Source organism: Bos grunniens, chromosome 18 (genome assembly GCF_055505025.1).
Source record: "Bos grunniens cultivar Pamir isolate PY7600 chromosome 18, Bosgru_T2T1.0, whole genome shotgun sequence".
NCBI classification, from domain to species: Eukaryota; Metazoa; Chordata; class Mammalia; order Artiodactyla; family Bovidae; genus Bos; species Bos grunniens.
Window position 1 is genome coordinate 4,687,075 of NC_141182.1, and position 26,424 is coordinate 4,713,498.

General features: G+C 45.3%; 1 protein-coding gene across 10 annotated transcripts in view; it reads right to left on the bottom strand.

The window, feature by feature from the left end:
• Positions 1–1,112: 1,112 nt before the first annotated feature.
• The window catches only part of ADAMTS18 (ADAM metallopeptidase with thrombospondin type 1 motif 18), a 314,623-nt gene continuing 289,311 nt past the window's right edge, over positions 1,113–26,424 (bottom strand). For 9 of the 10 annotated variants that reach the window (XR_015145275.1, XM_086350001.1, XM_086349999.1 and 6 more), the window contains 7 exons: positions 23,558–23,699; positions 20,991–21,117; positions 17,162–17,366; positions 15,516–15,701; positions 10,951–11,163; positions 6,267–6,414; positions 1,113–3,102 (listed from right to left, as the gene is read on the bottom strand). Coding sequence is in view for 8 of the 10 variants with exons in the window: in XM_086350001.1 (XP_086206127.1) it covers positions 2,987–3,102; positions 6,267–6,414; positions 10,951–11,163; positions 15,516–15,701; positions 17,162–17,366; positions 20,991–21,117; positions 23,558–23,699 (1,137 nt within the window). In the remaining 2 variants the exon portion in view is untranslated. Of the gene's footprint in view, positions 3,103–6,266; positions 6,415–10,950; positions 11,164–15,515; positions 15,702–17,161; positions 17,367–20,990; positions 21,118–23,557; positions 23,700–26,424 lie in introns of those variants that run through there. The other variant, XR_015145277.1, reaches the window with a different exon arrangement.

Consider the following 26,424-nt stretch of genomic DNA (forward strand, 5'->3'; position numbering starts at 1 on the left):
ACGCTGAGACCACTGTTCCTCTCTCTCTCCATTCTAACAGACTTCACGTTGCAGGCTCCCATACTCAGGTCCTGTTGCCCAGGAGATACTACCGTCCCACAGAGAAACGGTTATTAGAGAACAGCAGTCATCTCTGTGTGTCCTTTATTGAGAAGGCAGGCTAAGACGGAGCGTGTTGCCTCCATCCTCAACTCCCCACCTCGGGTCATCCCCGCTCTGCCCAGAATTCTTCTGCTCAGAATTGCTGGATCATTTTTTGTCACACCCTCTTCACGTGTGTCTCAGGGGCCATAATAGAATTCTAAGGCTCAAATGGCCTTCTCTGTCTTTTTAAAAAGGACACCATCCTGTGGTTGTTCCTGACTCCTTCTACTCCTGATGTGGGCATTAAATGAGATAACATGATTGCTTTTATTAATAATATGACCAAAAGGTAGAAGGTAGGAAGGTATACCTTTTTTGCCATCTATTCTACTTTTCATTATTAACAATAATTTTTATGTTTGCAAAATAGTGACCATTCACTTTAAAATCCTCTTAAATATATTTTTAAAATATGCATGCATTATACATATATATATAAAATCTCAGTTATGCAGAAAAAAATAGTTTATTCAGGTCATTTGGACTTACTTTGCTGAGAAAGTTTTTTATTTCCCTCTGGTCTGAAGATGTGAAATTTAGAAAACTTGAATAACTTGCTTTTTAATTTATTACTTAGGTTTTTTTTCCCTTTCCTTGCTCCTTTCCCTCCCCCTTTCTTTCTGCAAAGATTTTCAAGTAGGGGAAAAAAAAAAAGATAGAAAACCCACTACATTTATGGTTTATCTAACTTGGATGATTTCCATAAATAAATGATTACATGACTAGTAAGAGTAGAAAAAAAATAATTTAGTATTTGCATGAGATGGTAAACATCATGTGTTTCATCCCAGTATTTAATGGTTTCTAATTTCCTCAAGCACAAACAAACAAGAAAAATGATTAATGTCTTTCCTCCAACCTTTTCTCAGCTTTTCAAGAAATTACTGAGATTCTTAATCAACATTTATACACTTAGATCACCTTGGTAATGACCAGCTTCTTGCTAACTTATTCAAGAACTTAACAAGTTTCAAAGGCAAAGAAACAGAACACTTTATTATAAAACTTATAAAATAATTAAATATTACACATATATTTTGACTTTTCTCTATAACCCATGTTTATTTATTCAACACTTTTCCTCAGAATTAATTCACTTCCTCAAAGAAGCAAGTGAGAACACATAAGAATAGGCTATTAATAAATTAATTTTCCATAAAATAATAAAAATGATAATTATATAAAGAAACAAGTTGAAATTTTTTTCAGAGGGTAAGAGGGTAGTGATATGGAGGCCTATATTTATCTTTATGATAAAATGGCCACTATTCTAGGCCAAGTCCAGGAGACAGAATATTCTAATCATTATTTCTCTGAGATTTGAGAATGTATGATTTTAATTAGAATGGAATAAAGGACGCTCTAAATTTAACAAACCACTGTCTGGTTGGTTATGCTGAGCGGGCAAATCCCTGTTTGAATTGGGACTTTTAAAAGCAGTAAAATTGGGTTACATTCATCAAAGACATTGAGGAACAGAGTAGAATTATATAAATATGCCCTTTATAACCACATCTCAAAAAACTACAGAAGGACACCGTCTTGTAAGTTACTTTGGTTTTGGCAAAATGATGTGGTGTTTTTCCCATGGAGAACAGTTGTAAGCTCACTAGTGCCTACCAACAGCTGGCTTCTGAAGACTGAAAATATCATCTGAAAGATTACGAAACACTCGTTTGTTGAAGTGTCCTGGCATATTACAATTTATTAATATTCACATAGTGAGAAGATGGATGGATTTCTCAATTGCCACTGTGACTTTCCCCTTGTTAACCAAATCCTAGGGCAAATTTAAATATGTCAGTTGCTAAGGAAAAACCCACAAGTGGCCTCTAATCTTCCAAGCATCTCTGATAATACGCGGGGAGCATCATGAGTGACGTTTTCCTGTCCTTCCAAACAGGACTGTTTTGCTCTTTGTCTCCTCTTAGGTTTCTACCAGAAATGCACGTGCTGATTCCCCAAGAGCAGACCTGAGGCTCGCGAGGACTTGTTCGGCTAGCACCAAAAATGACGAGGTTGACAGAGTGTGTAGGGCAACAAGGTTTTGTGGTTATTTTTTTTTCTTTTCTTTTTTTTTTTTTCCAGAGTGTGAAGTCCAATTAAGTAGAAATCTTAACTTGTCCACGTTGCCCTGTTTTCAGAATATTCCTCAGAATACTTTTCAAGTTGTGAATTTTAGTCTTGGAGACTCTCTATATAAGCAGAATATACTTTAAACGAAATAAGAAACACCACCACACACACATACACACACACACACACCAGAGAAACAGGACATGAAGCTTGCTAGTCCAGCAGCAAGCACCACCATGAGCACCACTCGGCGTTTGTACAACTCCAGGTCCAGGGCATCCACAGTTCCGGTCAAACTCTGAGCTCTGAGCAACAGTTAGGCAGCGTGTTCCCCACATCGGATTACTCCAAGTCTCAGCCCGTGACTTGAAGTCCGAAAGGACATTTCCAAAACCCACCTTCTGAGGTTCCCTGGGGTGGGGTCTGTCCCCAAAGTTCACAAGCATCTCCCTTGGTCAAAATTCAAACCTGTTCTCTCTCATGGCAAGCCAATCACCTCCTTCCTGTAACAGTGCAAAGCAAAGCCGGTCTGTTTTTGTTCTATGCTTCTGTGAGTCCGATTTGTCATTGCTTCCCATTTTCAAGTGCTTCTGAGTACCATGTGTGTTAGGGAAATGAACAAGCAGGCTATTCTAGAGAGCAACCCCTCCAACACGGCGGTCGGCTCACACGGTCTGCAGGGTTCAGCTTTCGATGGGAAGGGGGCAGGTCTCTCCGGAGGCTGCGAGGTAAGACCCTGGCCCTGCCAGGAGGGAGGGCGTCCAGATCAGCTCTTTCTGCTGCATGACTTGCAGCACTCCTTGCCATAGAATTTGTGGTTGCAGACGCCGTGCTGAGGAACAAGACGACACCAGCCGAAAAAGTCTACACAGGATGGATCCTCTACGGTGAGAAGAGACGTTCAGCACATTAGGACAGGTTCTCAGCCTTTTCCTTAAGGTGAGGGCCTACGGACAGAGACTTGGGGTCAACTTGCCTATGGCCCCCTGGGGTTCTTACATGAGACATGAGGACTTTGTGGGGGGAAAAGCAGGATGAAGGCACCCAGAGGCACTCTGAAAGTGAAAGTGTTATTCGCTCAGCAGGATCTGACTCTTTGCGAGCCCGTGGACTGTAGCCTGCCGGTCTCCTAAGGCTCTGTAACCACTAACAAAATATAAACACGTTAGGGTTACTGGCTTGCAAGTGGATGTTTAAAAAAAAAAAGTCATCTCCAGCCTGAGCTTAATGTCTGATCCCCCTAAATAAGCTGGAGACTACTGTTGTGCCTCCAAGGCATGTCCCCTAAAAACAACATCCCCGAGGATGTTGTTAAAACACTGGTTCTGTTTCAGAAGGCCTGGGGTGAGGATCCAGATGTTTTTTTTATTTCTAACAAACACCCTAGGGTTTCTGCCACTACTCCAGGCTCACTACTTTGGGGAGCAACGAACCTCATATACTGGGGGCTCGAAACCTAGATTGAAGGCCCAACTGTGACATTCTGTGCAGGTTTAAATCAAATCTCATGGCCAATTTGTGAAGACATGAACTGAAGCCAGCACAGTCTTTTTCAACTTCCTTCCTTGTGTAGGATAACAGGTGTGATTATCTACTGGAAGCAGAACAGGGGCATCAGAGGCTTTGACCCCAAAGGCCCTCAGGAGTCACAGAACACACGTGGAGGTGTACATCCATTTTTCCTTCTGTAAGCATAAATGTGTGTTTTAGGAGTTAGGGCTCAGTCCTTTGACTGGATTTGCAAGGAATTTTTTTTAACTTTAGAACTATTTAGGGTCTACCCCTATACGTGAGTAAATGCTGTCATTCAGAGCTGGAATTTCCTCCTCTATGCAAGTCTTAAAGTCACCCTCAAGTCCCCGCAAACTGCACACCACCCACGGGTATCCAGTCACACCCCTCCTGAATCCACCATCACCACTCGCCTCTGAGCCCCGGGACATGGCTCACAAGGCTCTTTTTTTTTCTGTTGCTTTGCCTGTTGCCCTCAATTTGTATCTGGTCTTCCTATGAACTGCTGACAGCTCCTTCCTTAAGCCTTGGTTCTTCCGCCTAAAGCTCCCTTTCACGCAGACACTTCACTCCTCCCACCCCCAAAAGGATTAGCCTCGTAATCCTTTTGAAACGGGTGCACATCCCTGGCACATCCCTGCCCCTAACCCTCCCCCTGGATCCCGTTCACCTGGAGTCAGAGGTACAGTCTCTACAGTGACTCACAGGATCTGGTCCCCAGGACGGCAGAGCCACCTCATCCTTTCGTTTCCCTGAAGCCTCTGCTCAGAGCTGCCCGCTTGGTTCTGCCTTCTCTGACCTCCCTATGAGAACAGCACACCCCGTGGCCCCCAGGAAGGACCACCTCTCCCAGCTTTGTTTCCCTACGTCCGATTTACTGGCATTTATCACATCACGTGTGTTTACCTATGGCCGCCTCCTCTCCAGAGCGCGGCAGCCTTGAGCAGACATCTGACTTTCTCTCACTGCTCTGCTCCCAACACCTGCCACAGCGCGGCTGCTCAAGAAGCACTTGTTGAAAAAAATAAATTCCCTCCACCTGACGGCCAAAACAACCAGTTCAAGCCATACTGACTCTCCGCTTGGGTAGCAGGATGAGATGGAGTTGTTCTTTTCTTTCCTACTAGTAAGTCCTGGTTATATCCTGAAGGTGGAGTCTAGAGGATTAGCTGACAGGTGGGTAAAGAGTGTGAGAGAAAAAGGAGAATCAAGAATGACTACGGGATTTTGACCTGGGCATCTAGAAGAATGGGGTCATGTTTACTGAGATGGGGGCGGGGTGGAGGCAGGCCCCAGGAGACTAGTTTAGGATATATCAACAGAGATACAAGCGTGACATGAGAGGAAGACTTTGCCTGTGTCTATATGTATATAATCTTCAAGTTCAGTTATTTTTTAATACAGTGTCTTATACCCCAGTGCATCAGCATATACCCTAATCAATCAGAATGTACATGTGGATCAGCTTCTATTTAGACTGGAGAGATGACCCTGTTGATGCAGTGGAAATACTGGAGGACAAAAAGCACTATCACCACTTGCCCCTCCTGAGATAAGCATGGAATTGCAACATAGCTTCTGCTGGAAGCTAGATACAAGTCAGGAGTCAGACGTGAGGTGTCTCACGACGCTGTCAAAGTATTGCATGGGGTTATAGTTGTAATAATGATTACTAATAGCTGATTACTGACTGTAATAGAGGATGAGGTGGTTGGATGGCATCACCGACTCAATGGACATGAGTCTGAGTAAACTCCGGGAGTTGGTGATGGACAGAGAGGCTGGTGTGCTGCAGTCCGTGGGGTCGCAAAGAGTCGGACACAACTGAGCGATTGAACTGAACTGAATAGCTGATTATTTGCACCTCTGTTATGAGTCTGGTATTTTGTTTACACTATTAAGGACAACCCCAGAGCGAGCTTCACATCCTACATGCAAACAATTGGCAAGTATCATTGGCTGGATCTCAAACACATCCAGCGACTCCCACCGCCATTACCCTTGTGGGACCTCGTCCCCTCACTGGACGTGGGACCTGCCTCCTGCAGAGAGGAGACAAGTCCTCGTTCTGTTCTAGGCCCCCTCCTCAGTGTAACTTCCAGGGATCCTCCTGTGCGATGGGGATGGGGATGGGAGAACTGGGAGGAATCCCCACCTGAGGAAAACTAGAGGCCCCGTATTTGGCCAGGAAGAAACGCCTGGGCTGTGTCCTGCGTGTCTGTCTTCTCATTTTACTCCTCTTGATACAAGGAGACCTGCCTCAGGCAGGAGGCCTGAGACAAGGCCCTCTCTTGGAAAGCCTTCCCGAGTCTCCCTCGCATCATCCCTGGCACCAGCTAGAGCTCACCACCATCGGGGACTGCCCTGGATGTATGTGCCTTGCACAACTCTCAGGAGGGCTCCTCTAATGTCGACTGTGATGTGAATGGCACCCCCGAGAGTTTGGGCAGGAGCTGCATAACTGAATATAGCAGGTGTTGGACAAATACTCCAGACAGGAGGAAAACCGACTTGTGCGAGGCGGGGTCCTTTACCTCTCTTGGCAGGAGCTGGACAGAAGTTGGTGTTACAGGCCCGCAGCACTGGAGGCTTCTGCCGCAGCAGACAGCTCGAGGAAGGCCGGCCCTGCTGGACGCAGTGGACGGAGCGCGTCTGCACCCCTCCGCCACAGCTAACGGTGCACTGCAGGAGAGGGAGGAAGCGGTCAGGAACGGGCCCTTCCCCATGCCACTCACAGCAGGGAAAGAAACCTCCGTGCCTTGTGACATTGCCAAGGCGCCTGTCGATGAAACAGGGACTGTCCAGAGCTGGGCACATGAATCCACTCTCCTAACACGTTTCGGGAGCCGTTTGATCTGATTAGAAGGCTCTGAAGCAAATGCCATCTGCTTCCCCCAAGACTCTGTGTCTCCCAGTCAAGTAACTCAGGCAGAAGAGAGGTTCCAGGCATACAGAAGCTGCCACAGGAATGCAGAAGCGAATACAGACGCTTCCAGCCAGTTCATCACAGTATTTAAAGAATTCCAGGCAACCTCTGCAGACACCATAGTGGAGGGGATGGTTCAGAACTTGGACAGCCAAAGAAATATAACGCTCGGAGACAGCTTAGGAATTACGTCCTCCCCGCCCAGCCAAATTCTGAGATAGCGTGGTGGATATTGTGTTTTGAATTCAATTATCTCACTGTCCAACTGAAGGTAAAAAAAAAAGACTAAAAAGGACTGACCAGTAATTTTTTTTCCAGGCATACACACAAATATATTTCCTAACAAAAGAACAAATAAGAAAATATTATCAGAGAAAAGATAGCCCTTTAAATTAATGTTTACATGTATTTTGCTTTAAAAGAAGTTCGCTACCAGTTCATTATCCTTATTATTTTTTCCTATTTTATTGTGGACAGGTGAGGATGTCCACTTGGGACAAGCATCACTATGCAGATGGCTTTTGAGAGGGAAAAATATGTTGTGGTAAAAAGAGTATGAATTTTGGAATTATCCCTAAATTCAAAGATAGCTGTATCCCCGTTACCAAATCATCTCAGTCAAGATGGCTAACTATTTTTGTGAAGAACAAGACAGTAACTATTTTAATTTGTTAATTGAGGTATAGTTGATGTACAATATTATGTTAGTCTCCGGTATACAACAGAGTGATTCAAAATTTGTATAGATAATATTCCATCTATGGTTATTATAAAATATTGGTTAATCCCGTGCCTTTGTAGATTATATATACACACATACACAGATACACACATATACATATCATATATAATAGTGTGTACCCCTTAATGCCACTCCCCCTCCAGTAATCACTGGTTTGTTCGCTACATTTTTTCTATTCCACATAAGTGATAAACGGTATTTGATTTTCTCTGACTAATTTCACTAGGCATAAAACCCTCCTGGTCGATTGATGTTGTTGCAGATGACAAAATTTCATTCTTTCTTCTGGTTGCGTTCTTAATCCACTCATCTGCTGATGGGCACTTAGTCTGCTTCCATATCTTGGTCATCGTAAACAATGCTACTATGAACGCTGGGGTGCGTGTGTCTTTTTTAATTAGTGCTTCCGTTTTCTCTGGATACATACGACATAGGAGTTGAACTGCTGGGTCATAAGGCAGTTCTAGTTTTGTGAGGAACGTCCATACAGTTTTCCCCAGAGTACCAGTTCACACTCTCACCAGCAGTACACAGAGGCTGGCTTTCCCCCACATCCTCACCAACATGTGCCATGTTCTTTGCGACGATAACCACACTGAGCAGTGTCCGGCGATGTTTCCCTGTGGGTGTGATTTCTCTGATGATTAGCAAGGCTGAGCATCTTTTTGTGTGCTTTTTGGCCATCTGCATCTCATTGGGAAAAATGTTTATTCAATTCTTCTGCCCACCTCCCTTTTGACTGGGTTGTTTTGTTTTTTTGACACCGAGTTGTTTATATGTTTTGGATATTATCCCCTTATTTTTCACAAACATTTGCAAATATGTTCTCCCAGTCAGTAGGTTGTCATTTCATTTTGTCCATAGATTTCTTTGCTGTGAACAAGCCTTTAAGTTTAGTTAGACACCCTTTATTTAGTTTTGCTCTAGTTTCTCTTGCCAGAGGAGGCAGATCCAAAGAAAATATTGCTCCACTTTATATCCACAGATGTTCTGTTTTCTTCTAGGAGTTTTATAGTTTCTGGTCTGACAGCTCAGTCTTTAATCCATTTCGAGTTTACGCCGTATATGGTGTGAGAAAATGCACTCATTTCTTTCCTTTACGGGCTGTGGTCGTTTCCCCAGTGCCACTAACTGCCGATACTATTTTCTCCACTGTCTACAACGGCCTCCTCTGTTGTGGATTAATCACCCCTAAGTGCATGGGTTTAATTGCGGTAGGGTCAGGGTCGGGGAGATGCCGCCTCCTGAAGCACTCAGCCAGGTCCTGGAGTGAGTGCCAGCCCGGGGTAGGCAAGGCCGGGTCCTGGGGTCTGGCGGCAGAGCCCAGAGAAGGTGGCCGGCCCTGGAGGTGGTGGCCAGGGAGCTGTTTTCTGACACAGCTGCTGCGGGGTCCAGCATGTCTCAGAGCTTGTGCAGGGCTGGATCCCTGGGCGGCAGGAAGCCAAGGTGCCTCCAAGCTGGTGCGGGCCGCGGTTGTCCTGAGGCTGGGGTCTGTCTGCTGGTGGGCAGGCTGTGTCCCACCGCGGAAGGCTGGGGTCCCTCTGCTGGCGGGAGAGGCTGGGTCTGCAGCTACAGCCGCTCACTGGGAGGCTGGGCTTGGCCTGGGGACTCCAGGCTAACAAGCTGGAGCGGGGATTACAGAATGGTGCTTGTGGCAGGACAGGCCCCCAGAGGGTCTGATGCCACTGTCTCTGCCCCAGGGTGTGTTCCAGCTGACATCTTCTCCGGAAGACTGCAGGATCGGCGGTAGGTCTGCACCTTTCTCAGCGTTGCTTTGCCCGAGACCTCAAAGCACATCCTGTAAGAGCGGTGTGTCTGTTTCCCACAGCACTCTGGGACGCCTGAACGTGAGCTCCACTGGCCTGCAAGCCCAAACCTTCTGAGGGCTCATCTTCCTCGTGCAGACCCCTGCTCTGCAACTGTGATTTTTCTCTGAAATGTGCCCTGCGGCTTTGTCTCTCCCACCCATCTCATCGTGGTTCCTTCTTATATCTTTAGTTGTAGAAACTCTTTTCTGGTGAATGTGTTAGTCACTACTCAGTCATGTCTGACTCTTTGCAACCCCACAGACTGTAGCCCGCCAGGCTCCTCTGTCCATGGGATTCTCCAGGCAAGAGTACTGGAGTAGGTTGCCATGCCCTCCCCCAGGGGACTTGTGTCTCCTGCATGGCAGGCAGATTCTTTACCATCTGAGCCACCAGGGTAGGTTCTGGTCTTGGCCTCAATTGCTGTTCTGTAAATAGCCATTATTTCGGCATGCCCGCAAACCCCGACTCTGCCATGTGGGCAACTCTCGTCTCACAGCACTAAGTATTTTATGCTTTATGGGCCATACGACCTTTGTTGTAGTCACTCACCTCTGCACCAAAGCAGCCATGGACCACACACACAAATGAGGACGGCTGTTGTCTAATGAAAGTTTATCCACAAAAACGGGCCGCAGTAGGCGGGGGGTGGGGGGGGTAGATTTGCCATTGGTAATCATTTGCTTATATCTGATCTAAATAATTCTGCACGAATCAATTTCCAAGTCTGTTAAATGAGTAAAATAATGGTAGAAAATTTTTAAAGAAATCCAATTTCATGGTGAGGCTGGCAGCACCTCTCAAGCCAGAGTTGTTTTTTCTGAAGAGCTATGTAACACCTGTTAGCTATAACAATGCAAGGGCCAACCAAACCATAGCTTTGGATTCCTGAGGACACGTTGTTCTCTCAGACTCAGCATCCCAAACCAGTCCCAGCTCATAAGCATCAAACCAACGCATCTAAAGTTTCTTCCAAGTCTTCTGAGGAAAAGGACACCTGTAACATCTGAATTTAGAAGTTGTGTGTCCTTGGCTGATCAACTGCCTAACTCTGAGCTTTACCAGCCTCATCCACAAAACAGGGACAATAATACCCACAAATAAGACCACTTTCCCAATGTCTCAGCTGGTAAAGAATCCACCTGCAGTGCATGAGATACAAGACACGTGTGTTCCATCCCTGGGTCAAAAAGATCCCCTGGAGGAGGAAATGGCAAACACACTCCAGTATTCTTGCCCGAAAAACCCCTTGAACAGAGGAGCCTGGTGGGCTACAGTTCATGGGGTCACAAAGCACACCTGAGTGACTAAGCTCACAACATCACCTCCAGGATGAAGGGAGGAGATAGACAGGTGTACAGGATGTAACACAGTGCATAGAAATGGCTGGACAAATGCTAGCCATCATTGATATTACTCAGAAACACGAGAACCGAGTCAGTCAAGACTCATGAGCAGACTAAAACACAGAAGACTCTAGTGGTGGTTTTAATAGCAGCAACAACTATGAACATTAGCAATACCTTGGGACTAACTGCTTTGTATTACTTATTCATTGAAACAAAACAGAAAAGAAAAAACCTAACTCTGCACAATATTATCATCTCTGTTTTATAGATGTGAAAATGGAGGCTCACCGATGCTGGAACCTGCCCAGGGACTCAGGTCGTTCGGACAGGTCCCTAACAGCAGTTGTAAATGGAATCTTGCTTAACTTTAACCCCCCTCAGTCTCTGTGTGCTCACCTGTTGCCATGGCGATGAATACCACCCAGCGGCCAGACTGTACACTGGATGGGCGGGACACGCCCCCCGGCTGCAGGTTTCCTCCAAGTCCACGTTTGGTTTCTTAATATTGCGGCACCGTCGCTCGGGGAGAGTTATCAGCTTGCCTTGGAAGGCCTTCTCGCTGCATTTCATCTCCCTCTTCCTCACTCCCAGACCACAGCTCACGGAACACTGTGGGGCAAGAAAGGAGGCGTCAGGGTGCGGGCTCCACCATCCACGTGTAATCAGAGGGATGGGGCTAGGGCAGGTCAGCCACAGCCCACCAGGCTCCTGAAGGCAGGGCCTCAAGTCCCGCAGGCTACAGAAGCCAGAGGACTGGAGTTACTTTCCCAAGGGCACAGCATGGCTCAGCACCACAAAATAAAGGCAGGCGCTGCCATGACATGGCACACAAGGTGAGCGAGACAGAGCCCGAGAGAAAGACGAGACCAGCAGAGGATGAGGTCAGGGTCACTGTGTCGTGGCCGGATGTCCAGGGCAGGAGGCAGGGCGCAGGGACTGGGCTTACAGGCAGTTCAGGGGAAGAACTACAGGTAACAAGCAACTGTCCTTCATCTTTACCTGCCTCTCTCTTCAGCTGGGATATACACTGAGGCTGTGTTATGGCAGGAAAAAAACAAAAAGAGGATGGAGGCTGATGAAATAAGTCTGAGAAAACCTGTTTTTTTTTTTTTTAATGTGACTGACTGCTATTTTATTTAAATATTTCCTTACTTCCACTATACAAATTTTCTTTTTCAAAAACTTTAAATTTTGTATTGGGGTACAGCTGATAAGCAACGTTGTGATAGTTTCAGGTAAATAGCAAAGGGACTCAGCCATATAAACACATGTATCCATATGTATACATGTATCCCAAACTCCCCTCCCACCCAGGCTGCCACGTAACACCGAGCAGAGTTCCCTGTGCTCTACAGTAGGTTCTTGTTGGTCATCGGTTCTCAATACAGCAGTGTGTACAGGTCGGTCCCCAACCCCCTAACTATCACTTCTCCCTAGGCATCCATAAGCTCCTTCTCTAAGTCTGTGAGTCTGTTTCGTAAGTTCATTTGTCTTTAGATTCCACATAGAAGGGATGTCACAGGATATTCTTCTCTGACTTACTCAGGACTACAGTCTCTAGGTTCATCCATGTGGCTGCAAATGGCATTAGAGAAAACCCGTTTTTAAGTATTTTAAACAGTATAATGGGATACTGTACAGGGCCTTGATGAACTGCATAAAGCAGTAAGAAATGACATCAGCATAACCATCATCAATCATGAAGGCTAGGGATCAGATCAAAACGGCAGAGAGGCAGGACGTGGTGCTCCCCTTCTCCCCCGAGACGTCAAAACTAGAGTTATGTGGAGAACGAGTCTCACGGAGCATCTAGCAAACACTGGCAGAAGACCTCAGACCTCAGAAAGGGTAAGAAAATCTGCACAAAACCAGGTGGGACAAAAGGGGGGGAAAAAAGAGGAATTGGGCCAGGACCTGCGCCTGTGGAGGGCGCTGTGAAAGGGGAAAGCTTTCTGTACCCCAGGACGCCCCCCACCGGCAGGGAGGTCAACCAGGACCCAGGGGAGCTCTGAAGGGGGCCCAGCAAGCAGGGTGTAGAGGGCAGAGCGTAGAGAGACCTCCGGGTGCTGCCGGCCTCAGACGCTCCCCCGCGGGGCTGGGCAGGCGCTGAGGCTCGGCTCCCGAGGGCAGACCCGGGGGAGGACCGGGGCTGGTGATGGGCAGCCGGTAAGGGGACCGCAGCCAAGGGAGAATGGAAGAAGTGTGGCTCACCACCACCTTACACCAGAGAGGCGAGGCACCACCGGGGGCAAGCGCGGAAGGGGGCGGGCTGCCGTCGGAGACTCCTTCTCCGCCCCTGTGTTCTCAGGCCCCAAAGTCCTAGGATCCTCTACCCCGCAAGGCTACCATTTCAAGTGGAAGGAGATAAAGAATTTCTCAGACAAGCAAAAGCTAAAAGGATACTGCAATACTAACCTTCTCATAAAGGAAATTCTGAAAGGTCGTCTCTAAACAGAAAAGCAGCAAGAAGATACAGGAAGAAAGAAATCACAAACGGAAAGTAAATCCACCTAAATTAGCCAGTACGCAGATCAAAAGGAAAAACTATCTGTGAGAGCAGCGACACATGCACGAGCAACAAAGGACACACAAGAAAATGGAAACAAAGGGACATCAAAATCATAACATGTGGGGAAGGAGAGGAAGAAGATGATTTTTTTTTTTTTTGAATGTGTTGGAGCCTATATGACTACCTGTCTAAAGCAAGCAGATATAGGGAGGGGTTAACATACTTGAAAAACAGGGCAACCACAAATCAAAACCATAGAATAATTCACAGAAACCAAAAAGAACACAAGCATAAACTAAAAGGAAATCATTAAACCACCAGAAGGAAAGGAAAGGAACAAAGAAAGGATAAAGCAGATGTGGTCCATCTATATAATGGAATACCACCCAGCCATAAACAAGAATGAAATCATGCCATTGGGGGCAACATGGATGAACACAGAGATCACCCTACTAAGTGAAGTCAGTCAGAAAGACAGAAGCAACCACCATACAACATCATTCATGTGTGCAATCTAAAATGTGGCACAAAAGAATATCTACAAAGCAGAAACGGACTCACAGACACAGACCTGTGGTTGCAAAAGGAAGGGGGGAGGAAGAGGGATGCACTGAGCGTTTGGGGTTCACAGATGCAACCTATTACATTTCGAATGGATAAACAAGGGCCTACGGTATACAGCACAGAAAACTAGACCAAATTCCTGGGATAAACATAATGGAGAAGAACACAGAAAAGAGTGTGTGTACGCGTTTATAGCTGAGTCACTTTGCTGTATAGCAGAACTTAGCACAACACTGTAAACCAACTGTACTTCAATAAGAATAAATAAAGAAGGATAACACTGAGCTTCGCACTTGCAGCAGCGCTGTGAGGGAGCTGCAAGCGTGTGCTCCACTGTGCAGACGAGGAAAGGGAGATTTAACTCGAGGTCGGATCTGTAGTCATCACTGAAGGCTGCCTGTGAGTGGGCTGCCTCTGACTCAAGCCCAGGCCTTTAGCCATTTGGTTATAACGTCTCTTAAAGAAACTGAGAGAGGAGGGGAGAGATGGGCGCCCTGCTCTGCACTTAGCCACACAGAAGGGAAGGGCACTGATGGGAGAAACCAAAGCTGCCGGGACAGCAGCCCCTCCTCCCTGGACCCCCGCCCCCAGGCCCCACCAGTGACCTTTTCCTTCCTTGGCCACTGTCTTGCTCACTAGGCTGTGGACTCCGTAAGAGCAGAGACCTCGCCTTAGGGGTTACTGATGTGTACTTCCGGTTTGATCTCTGCTCAGGTTTCCTCTGCCTGAGAGCTCAAATGAGTGTCCCAAGCTGGGAGTCTAGGAAGCATCTTCAAGACTTCCTTCTCCCAGCCCAACAGATGCCTGAAGGTGCCTGCAGGCCTCTTTAAGAACTCTCAGAAAAGACAAACACTGTATATTAATGCATATATACGGAATAGAAAGGTGGTAATGACCATCCTACGTGCAGGGCAGCAAAGGAGACACAGACATAAAGAACAGACTTCTGGACTCGGTGGGAGGAGGAGAGGGTGGATGATTTGAGAGAACAGCACTGAAACATGAATATTACCATATGTAAAAGATAACCAGTGCGAGTTTGACGGATGACGCAGGGCACCCAAAGCTGGTGCCGTGACAACCTGGAGGGGTCGGGTGGGCAGGGAGGCGGAAAGGGGTTTCAGGATGGAAGTGACACATGTAACCGATGGCAGATTCATATTGATATATGGCAAAAACCATCACAATACTGTAATTATCCTCCAAAGAAGGAAAGAAAGAAAGCACTCTCCAGACCCTCCTTCCTCCATCCCTGAAACATTTCATCTTTCGTTTGCATCCTTGCAATATCCATGCCGGCGCCTTTTCCCGGCTCTGGGCTTGGGATCCTCTCTCTCTGAAATGAAACCCTGATTGTTCCACTGCTTTATTTAAACTTTTAATTAGCTCCCCCAACGTTAACAGGATATATTTCTAGTCTGCCACCCCACACGATCACGATCTGTGCTTGATGAAGCTTCCACCTTCTACCCATCCCCATTCATTCCTCCTGTGTCATACTCCTCAGCTCTGCCCATATAGGGCGCACCCTCTGTCTGAACAGCCCCGACTCCATCTTTGCCGGATTCCTGCTCATCCCTCAGGCTCAGTATCCCTGGGAAATCTCTTCTGCCAAGCTTAAGCTCTCCGAGGCAATCACAGACCCCATCACAGCACTCCACTCGCCTTACCTGTATTTTTATACACAGGCTTTCTGCAGTTTGGTACCTCCACCGTCCATGCATCGCCTCATCACTGAGATGGGTGTTTTACAATCGGGATTTCACGGAGAAATCAGTGGGGAAGGATGAACAGTAAGTAGCTACCTGGTGTATATGTGCAAGCCTCCAGATGCTGGTGGATGAGCTGAGCATTTCAGAAACCCCCAGGAGTGCATCTGACCTCCTACCTCACTCCACGAAGAGATGAGCCACTGGAGCCGGCTGTTCTTGGGACAGCGTCCGAGCACGCAGCCCTCCTGCGAGTCTGGTCTCGGGGCGCCAGCGCATGCGCTCTCGGGCACGGCCTCTGCCATGGCAGCGCGTCTACACGTGACTTCACGCTTCCGCACTCCTCGCCCACAGGTCTTCGAACACTCGAGATTAAAAAGGAAAAAGCCATTAAATGCCAGTCTCCAGTGGCCGTGTTGCAGGTGAATGCTTGGAAAAGCATTGATGCAGGGTTTACAAAGCTATTTTTAAGCACCAGGACCAAATGCCCAGTAAAATTCCTTATAGTCAGCAGGAGAAATCTTTCCTCAATCCAGAGACTCTGAGTCCAGGTTAGATCTCCTTCAACAATCTGAACACTCAGGGGCTGCTGTGTTGTCCCAGGTCTGAACACATGTTTTAGTCTTCATGGAGAAGAAGAGAGGGTTTCTGTGCAGAGCACACATAACAACCTGGAAAATGGCACAAGGCCTATAACACAGTTTGTTGCTGTCACTGTGTCTCTCTCTGGCACAAAGCAGAGTCAGTTTGGGCATTTGGCTAAAGAGGATTTTCAGTAATTTGGAGAAGGGGAATCATAGAAGTATAATATGTCTGCCAGCAACGGCCACAGACTATGGCACTCATAAAAATGGGTTGGGGGTGTCCAACTCTTGCCCTTCTGTCTGTCTTGTCTGTCTGTCTTGTCCTCTGCTATCTCTAGGCTGGGCACTGTGCTAACTCTCAGGGAAAATTAAGTTAACACTCATCAAATGTTTGGGAATAACTTTGCATGGCCAGCTAATGCTCTTCTATTCCTACCATCTTGACCTTCATAAGACCTGTGAAATAAGGAGGGCAGCAAATTATTCCCTGGTTTTCAGATTTGTGGTTCAAAAGTCTTCTAAGTGATCCCAACAGCTTCTGAACCACAGCTCTGAAAGCCAGAACAGAAATTATCTCATGGGGTGGTTAGAGGGTCATGTGATATAGGCTCTGGTATATACTTATGTATAGCATCACGCAGAAGGCATTAAATGACTGTTTGTGGTTGCCTAAGTCTGATAATATCAGTGTCCTGTCTCCATCTCCCTTACAAATACGAAGGATGAGACTTCCCAGTGGTCCTCTTGCTATTACCCCATTTTTAAAGGGGAAGCGTCTGAGGGTCACGTGATGAGTCAGCCACCTGTCAAGTTGCAGAGATGAGCAAATATGTCTGACGTCAGACCATGGCTCTGCACCACGGAACATCATTCATTCATGGTGCTGACATCTAGGTGGTTAATTCTTATTCAATAGAATTCTTATTTATATTTGTGACTTTCTTTTTCCAGAATGGTAAAAATTTTCATCTGCTTCTGAAATGGGTTTCCAGGGCCATGGTCTCTCATGGCAGGTGGGTCCTTTACCACTAGTGCTGCCTATCCAGCTGCATGACCATCACCAAAAAGGCTAAAAATCACAAAAGATGCTAATTAAAATGCCCATTCACATGACTGTGTGATTCCCATGAAGGTATAAACAGCTGAGATCCTCTGGGGGGAAGCAGAGACACCACCTGTATTTTCGCCTCCCTCCTTTTCCCCGGGGAACGGGACTCACGACTCCAGTAATTCCCACTTACCTGAGACCAGGGCCCAGGGCTCCATTCCGGAGGGCAGGCATGGCTGTTGCAGGCTTGAACCTGAGTGGGTGTGCTCACCGGGCAGAGAGAGTGCAGGACCGCCTCCTCCTTCTGGAAGGGCTTCTTCTGGACGCACTGCACCTTCCGGCTCTGCTGGCCTCCCGCACACGACCTGCTGCAGGCGCTCCACTCGCCCGGCTTCCAGCTTTCAGGGAGAGATGGGATTACTTCCGGGGAAGCTAAGACTCTGCATCATCAATGCCAAAGCAGTTACTGTGAAAGATTAGCCACCTGCTGGAAGCCTTTGCTCCACTGCAGAACCAACAACCAATAACTGATTCTTCTTCTATAGATTTGCAAGCCTACACAGTCTGTTACCCCATAGTTCTGGGGAAAAATACATTCCTGCCATCTACAGGTGAAGAAGTGTGTGCTGTTTGGAATTCTGAGCGATTCAGTCTAATTTACTGGGATCTTAAACCCTGTGCCAGAGACTCTCCCAGGCTTTAGGGTTGGAAAAAATGAATGAAGCCAGGCTCTTCCCATTAAGTTGCCTGTGGAAGTGGTGGCTGTGTGAACACATCAAAGCAATACTCTCTGATCATTTCTATAATAGAAGTTAATACAAAGTAAATTAATGAGACTGTTGACACAAGATCAGTGAAGAAGGGAGAGGTGTGTGTGTGTGCGTTCACACATGCAAAAGAGAGACACATTGAGAGAGGGTCTCACGAAGAATGTTTCTAAATAGGCCGTTCCCCCAACCTCTTTTTCTGATTAGCCTTAAACTCTATGGTTGCATTGGAGGAATAACCTCAAATTCCTTATTTCAAGATTTTGAGCTCACTTTTTTCACAGCTGTTGTATCTGAGACTTGGTGTACACTAAAGAGTAATCATCTGAAACCGTGAATCCTTTTCAACAACCACCTTGGATTAATTGAAATTGTCTGATTCGAAGGCCTAGCATTAAAAAGATCTACCAGATAAGATGGTGACACATTTCAAAGCAGCAGAGCCCAAAAACTGTTCACAAACGTTCCAAGTTTTATTTGAAAACATAAAACATCATGAAGACCAAATATGTTTTTGATATACCTCTGCGTTACTGCATTTGCCTAGTCCTGCAATTTTTGCTCTGGCTCCCCAACCCCCAAGCCCAAGTTGTGAGGTTAAACACCTTTCTGTTGGTCTAGAGAACTTGGAAAATCCCAAGGATGGCAGAGCCTTGTGGGCTGATGTCTATGGGGTTGCACAGAGTAGGACACGACTGAAGCGACTTAGCAGCAGCAGCAGCAGAGAACTTGCCTGGAGAAGGCAGTGGCACCCCACTCCAGTACTCTTGCCTGGAAAATCCAATGGACAGAGGAGCCTGGTGGGCTGCAGTCCATGGGGCCGCTAAGAGTCAGACATGACTAAGCGACTTCACTTTCACTTTTCCTTTCACACATTGGAGAAGGAAATGGCAACCCACCTGGAGAATCCCAGGGACAGGGGAGCCTGGTGGGCTGCCATCTATGGGGTCGCACAGAGTCGGACACAACTGAAGTGACTTAGCAGCAGCAGCAGCTTGCCATACAAGTTCTTGCCATACAAGTTCTAGGATTACAGGTATTCTAAAACACTGCATAATCCATGTTATCTAATTCAGTGAAAGAAAGATGATAGCAAATGGTTCCTTATATTTGTACAACACTTTATCTTCCAGTAAGAGGCAAAGAAAAGATATCTATGATCATGAAAGTATGGGTTTTAACATTTGCCCATACGGGTGGCATTTTTGTCTGCCAGATTCAAGTTTCTTTTCTTACACGGCAAATATGATGAATTTGGAAAAGTACTAGAAAGAGCATAACATACTTTTTTTGTGACACGCTTGGTTCTCCACACGCGGGCCCCAGGCTCACTCTCCATTTCAGGATCTTAGTTTCCCCAACCAGGGATCAAACTGTGATGCCTCCTGCCATGGAAGCATGGAGTCCTGACCGCTGGACCACCAGGGGAGCCCCCTTACTGCTTTTCTCATGTGTCGTTCTTACAGCATGTGTCTCACGGCATCTCAGTTATTTGCACATCCACCTCTTCCCTTAGATGGTGGGTTCACTGATGGCAGCAACTACTAATTACTCATGTCCATCTTCCAGTCCTGAACTGAGGACCTGGCATGCTCTCAGGGCATAGCACATGGTTGTTACAGGGAAAATAATGGGCTTAGATCAGATGAACGCCTCTGTCCTTAGAATTCTAATGGTCTAAGGCCTGATACCTAGTATATCCCTGCTGAAGAACAGTCCCTAAAAGATTCCATTACTCGACAGGAAATACTGTGATAAGTAAGAGGTGGCAAAAAGGGAAACAGCGAAAGAGCCCGTCCACTCCACCACTCCAGCTCTGTAGTCACTGCAGGGGAAGCTTTGCTTTCAAATAGCCAGAGAACCTTGTCACTGCCCAGAATACTGTTTCTGTTAATACATGGGGTCATCAGGAAAGTTCTAGGAGGTAAGCATTACCGATGCTGTCTCCCTCTTCATGGATGTACATATGAACGGGGTCCCTGTCTTTCCTTGGGCTTCCCTTGTGGCTCAGCTGATAAAGAATCTGCCTGCAATGTGGGAGACCTGGGTTCGATCCCTGGGTTAGGAAGATCCCCTGGAGAAGGGAACAGCTACCCACTCCAGTATCCTGGCCTGGAGAATTCCATGGACTGTGTAGTCCATGGGGTTGGTCAACAATGGTGGAAAGGAGGCTTTAAATAAGAAGACAGCAGCTTGCCATTCAAGTGTTTTGACAATCCCTACATGTACATAAACATATACAAACCCATCTAAAGGACAGATTATTCCACAAGGGTCGATAACACTGGTTATTAGGGCCACTGGATATGTTTAGAGCCAGACATTTCTTGGCAAGAGAGATAAATCCACAGAAGCCCCTCAAATTTCTTTCTTCTTTTTGTGTTCAGGATAGAGCTAGTTCCAAATTCTAAGAGAAAACCCAAGTTGACAGTTGGGTGTAGGGGATCGGTGGGTAGCTGAAGCCCCAAACAATTATGACATACACTCTTGACAAGGAAAAATAGATTACACAATATAACTTCATCACCACAAAGCAAACACTGCTTATTAAGATGATCAGGGAGATCAGGGAGTGCAGCTCTGCTTCTGAAGAAACTCTGTCAACTCTATATAAATACATTTGGCAGAAGGTAACTCAAACCAGAAGAGACTCCATTTGCCTTGGGAACATTACTTAAAATTAGTGTTCAAACAATAGCGTGGCTAAAATCAATCCCGCTGCAAACCCACTGAGATCCCCACAGAGTGTCCTCATCAAAAACGGGGTTACTACTCAGGCTGCAGTCCTGCCTTTTGACTTTATGTCTTGCTACTGTGTAATTTGCATGTGAGGTTTCACGGGTTGCACAGTAATACGATTTTTAAATTCTTGGATGACTCTATAAAAGTTGAGTGCACAACCGCAGGAAAATTTAGGTTTCTGTGTTATTTAAATATCTGTTTGATTTAGTTCAGAGAAGAGGGGTCTCTAAAGGTTAAAAAAAGATGCCTTTATGCCTTTTTTTTTTAACCCCAGGATTACACTGGCATAGACAGGGTCTGAACATCTAAAGTAAATTTGTGTTTTTCAAGTTACATATTTTAATGCCAAATACCATCTCTTTCTTCTATTGACTTTTTAGAGGGTGAGGGTTATACTTTCTATCTTTGAATCACTTTTGATCAGAGGCATTGACAGTGGCTTCAATCATCTTATATCAACAATAAAGTACCCAAGTACAAGTGCAACCAGAGAGACAGTCCCAGATGACTTACTAGGCAGGGCAGGAGAAAGCATTGCACATTTTGGGTTCAGTTGCTGGCCTGGCTCTTGCATTGCAGAACGAGGAATTGACTTGAGTGTTCTGATCTCGTAAGCAAACGGCCTTGACACTTATGTAACCTAATAAGACATCAAAAGTTACCAAGTGAAAACTACAGATAACCAATGCCATTTAGTTTCCAAGTTTAGCTTCCCATGTACCAGGGTTCTGATATTTTACTGAAGACAGAATCCAAATAGTGTGTGAAAACACTTTAAAAACATCTACAATACATGTGAATCCCACTTCTATCTCCACCTCCCCTGAGATAACTGCTTCCATAGTTTAATATTTTTAACATGCAGCTTCTTGGTATTCGAGACCACCATGGATTCTAGAATCATACAGTGATAAAAACGACCTTTTGAAAACAGGGCCGCTGTAAAGGGAAATGTCTCACAAGCTTTAATTTACATTGCACATATCTAATGAAAAAATGGTCTTCAAAGAACAGTCACGGGTGAATTAATTGTGGAAACTCTAAGATTCTGCGTTTTCATGAGGCAACTTTGATTTCCATAAGACTGTGGAGCATATATAAACGGAAACTTGCACTCACCGACCATGTATTCAAACCTGTTCACACAACTCTGTTTTTTGTTTCTGTCTGTTAACCCTACTGCCTGGCTTTCAATGTTCATTTTTGGACCTCTCATCGGAGATGTACAGTTTTCTGTGAATAACTGTATTTGACAGCTCCCCGTATAGGAAGCCTGCCTCCTCTTTTAATTGTTTTTATTCACATGGACTTTTCCTTAAAATGGAATCTGAGCATCAATGAAAAGTCACCCCTGCTAGAATGATTAGGTTGAAGTGGGTTTATATTCAGGGAAAGGAAAGTGAAGTCGCTCATCGTGTCCAACTCTTTGCAACACTATGGACTGTAACCTACCAGGCTCCTCTGTCCAAGGGATTTTCCAGGCAAGAGCACTGGAGTGGGCTGCTATTTCCTTCTCCATTATGTTCAGGAGGAACTGATCAAAACATCAGGACTCTCTACAGTTAAGAGTTTGCTTCTGGAGAATGTATTCATTTGGACTCCTCTTATGCCTCAGACCCACCATGGTCTGTGAGTCACAGGAAGGGGATGCTAATTCAAGGCAAGGCAGAATCCCACAGTGCATCTGCCCAACGTCATCCCTTTGATTGTCTTTATTCCCTGTAAGTGGAAAATGGACTCTCTCTCCTTTCCAAGAAAGTCTGCATTCCCTGGATACCAAAAAATTACTGAAAATGATCTTAAAGACCATTCAATGTATGAACAACTGATTACACTCAAACACTACATGAAAAAGAGCATAAAGATACGGCTATAGCATGGTTTCTGTTCCTTATAAAAAGATCAAATGATATGTGTGGCATGTGTCTGAGTATGTTAAAACACATGCATTTTTTATGTTTGCTTGAGGAAAAGAATAGAATGATACAGACCAAAGTATTAACATTGGCTACTGCTGATTAAAGGATTATGGGAGATTATTTTCTTCTTTATAGCATATTGCTTTTAAAATGTGTATTAATAAAAGCATATAATAATTAAAATATTAATCATTTATATTAAACATATTTATATAATATGCATATGAGATATATATTTATATTAAAATTATTCTATCTTTTTTAAAAAAGAAGTAATCCTCCTACTTTGTTAACTAGCACGGGCAGCCAAAGCCCAGGCCTCAGAGACATAAGAATTTCTTCATTTTCTCTATTTCTGCTGTCTCTGGTCCCAAGATGCCCCATTTCGCCCAGTGGAAAGGACACAGTAGGAAGCCCTGCTGTCACCAGGCACTCTGAGCATGAGGAAGTGAGAGACCAACCTTCACGCTTTGGTTTCATGTCATGGACATATTTACGGACTTTCAGCCTTCTTCCCAAAGGGGCAAGTGCAACAAAAACTGACTTACCAACAAATATGTGATATTCTTAGGTCTAAATAAAATGCCTCCCTTCTACTCACTGAGGGGATGGCTGTGACTCTTCCTTCCTTACAAGGGTTATTTCTCAGATTGAATCCACTTGCTTGCAGAGATTCTGCTGACATCACCCCTGGGGGGATAGACTACCCCTCCTTCACGTGTTAGCTCACAGCCTTAAGCCCGTCTGGCGTGTGTTTTCACTGTCTATCGCTTACCTTCTCTAACTCCCCCTGGAAAGTTAACAACAGAAAAGCCAGGACAGAAAGAAAGAAAACTCTAGGCAGACATATCAACCCATCAATCCTCATATTTATAATAAAGGGACACGTGTTTATATTTCCCCCCCTGGAAGTTTCAGATGCATCACTTTCAAGTCCTGGTTGTAGTTGACTTGAGATTTGCTTGAGCTGGTTCCTTTCTATTAATACATAGGAAAATCCCCAAAGAGTACAAATAATATTTGATTTTTTCCCTCTAAATAGTGACAGTTCTCATAAAGATAGTTCTTTTGTTGCTTATTTCAACCAGACAATTGAAAGAGGTCTGGAGTGGGAGAACCTGTTTTAAGAAAAGACATGGAAGACAGAATTGGGAAACCTACCTCCCCCACAGGAGACGGAGCAATCTGTCTGCACTGTGCTCCAGGCGTAGCTGTGTCTTTTTGAGGCTGGCAGAGTTCCATTCGTGACCTTGGGAAGTGCATACTTCCAAGCTATTCCTGGGTTTTTGCCTTGCATGAGAATCTGGACAGTATAAGATACAAATCAGAGATCAAGACGCAGGTCAGATCCTGGAATTCCAGAAACCTCACTGAACATTTTAAAGCTATTTATACAACATTTTGGAATCAAGAGTGCTGGGAGAAATATCAATAATGTCAGATATGCCGATGACACCACCCTTAGGGCAGAAAGTGAAGAAGAACTAAAGAGCCTCTTCATGAAAGTGAAAGAGGAGAGTGAAAAAGTTGGCTTAAAACTCAACATTCAGAAAACCAAGATCATGACATCTTGTCCCATCACTTCACGGCAAATAGATGGGGAAACAATGGAAACAGTGAGAGACTTTATTTTCTTGGGCTCCAAAATCACTGCAGATGGTGACTAACAGCCATGAAATGAAAAGATGCTTGTTCCTTGGAAGAAAAGTTATGACCAACCTAGACAGCATATTAAAAAGCAGAGACATTACTTTGCCAACAAAGGTCTGTCTAGTCAAAGCCATGGTTTTTCCAGTAGTCATGTATGGATGTGAGAGTTGGACAATAAAGAAAGCTGAATGCCGAATAATTGATGGTTTTGAACTGTGGTGTTGGAGAAGACTCTTGAGAGTCTCTTGGACTGTAAGGAGATCCAACCAGTCCATCCTATGGGAAATCAGTCCTGAATAGTCATTGGAAGGACTGATGCTGAAGCTGAATCTCCAATGATTTGACCACCTGATGCAAAGAACTGACTCCCTGGAAAAGACCCTGATGCTGGGAATGATTGAAGGTGGGAGGAGAAGGGGACGACAGAGGATGAGATGGTTGGATGGCATCACCGCCTCAATGGACATGAGTTTGAGTAAGCTCCGGGAGTTGGTGGTGGACAGGGAGGCCTGGAGTGCTGCAGTCCATGGGGTCACAGAGTTGGACACGACTGAGAGACTGAACTGAATGACATTTTGATCCCAGAGCTGGTTCATGTCATTGTTCCCAAGTACATTTTATGTTGACTGGAAGTCTGCCCATGACACTTTAAATGTGTAGCTCCAGACAGTCAAAGCTGTGATGTGGAAAGCTAGTAGGGGACAAGGACATTTGCTATAAGCCCATGACCCTCAATTCTGGGTAAAACCAATTAAGAAAGCAAGAAAATAGATCTTTACATTATGTTGAAGGGAGGCCAAACTATAAAGTGTTAACCCTCACATTAAACTTGAAAGCCTAGCATGGTTCTCACCCACACTGGTGCCCCACAAATAATGAAAGTGTTTTTCATTCAGTCACGTCTGACTCTTTGCGACCCCATGGACTGTAAGCCCACCAGGCTCCTTTGTCCATGGGGTTTTCCAGGCAAGAATACTAGAGTGTGTAACCAACCCTTTCTCCAGGGTATCTTCCCGGCCCAGGGATCAAACCTGGGTTTCCTGCACTGCAGCTAGATTATCATCTGAGCCACCAGGGGTTGAAACTCAATCTACATATATAAGTTTTTAGGATTGATTCTGGCCCACAACTTATAACCTGTCTCCAGGATGCCAGCAGGTGTTAGGCACAAAAGAAGCACACATAAAACCTAAGAATAAACACCCCACTTAGAATCACCTATCACTAACTCCAGAATCCAAGCAGATGGCCAATAGGACTTCCAAAGAGAATTTGCCCAAGAGTCTATGTCTGTTAACTGTACTGGGATGAGCAGATAAGACAAAAAGAAACATGATCAGAAGTAGGGGTTGGTACTGGAATGGATTTGACCTCAAAGGGGCAAGGACCCTGGATAAATCTGACCCTAACAGGTGTGGCCACTAAAAGAGCCATCATTTATAGGCACTTTGCGGATGTCAGACACTCTGTTGGGCTTTTGCACTGCACTATCTTAAAAGAGTCCTCTAACAACTCTGCTGCTGCTGCTAAGTCGCTTCAGTCGTGTCCAACTCTGTGTGACCCCATAGACGGCAGCCCACCAGGCTCCCCCGTCCCTGGGATTCTCCAGGCAAGAACACTGGAGAGGGTTGCCATTTCCTTTTCCAGTGCATGACTCTTAGCGACCCCATAGACTCCTCTATCCATGGGATTTTCCAGGCAAGAGTACTAGAATGGGGTGCCATTGCCTTCTCCAACTCTAGAATGTAGCTAATTTTTCACAGAAAAAAAAAAAAAAAACCTGAGAAGAAAGAAGTTGTGCAAGATCACACAGGTGACTGGTAAATGAGTTTAAAATAGAACTTAGACACTCCAACAAACTGTGCCTAAAGAATGCAAGATATCATCTTGTTTTGTATTTACTTTTCATTGAAGTATAGTTGAGTTACAATGTTGTATTCATTTCAGATGTACAGAAAAGTGATTTAGCCATACACATACAATACACACACACATATATATATCTATAACTCTCTCTGTCTATATATATATATATATATTCTTTTTCAGATTCTTTTCCATTATAGGTTATTATAAGATAATGCAGTTTCTGGTGCCATAAGTAGGTCCTTGTTGTTTATTTTATATATAGTAGTGTGTATGTATTAATCCCAAACTCCCAACTTATCCCTCCCCCCTTTCCCCTTTGGTAACCATAAATTTGTTCTCTGTGTCTGGAGATCACTTTCTTTTTGGTGTGGGCAAACACATTATTGGCCTCCTTTGCTGATCCTCTCTTTTCCTAACTATGTCTCTTTTTTCCTTCAAATTCAAAGCATGGGTAAAAATAGCTGGTTCTCTCCATCCCATGAGTCTTGTGGAAAATCTGTTACCACCAG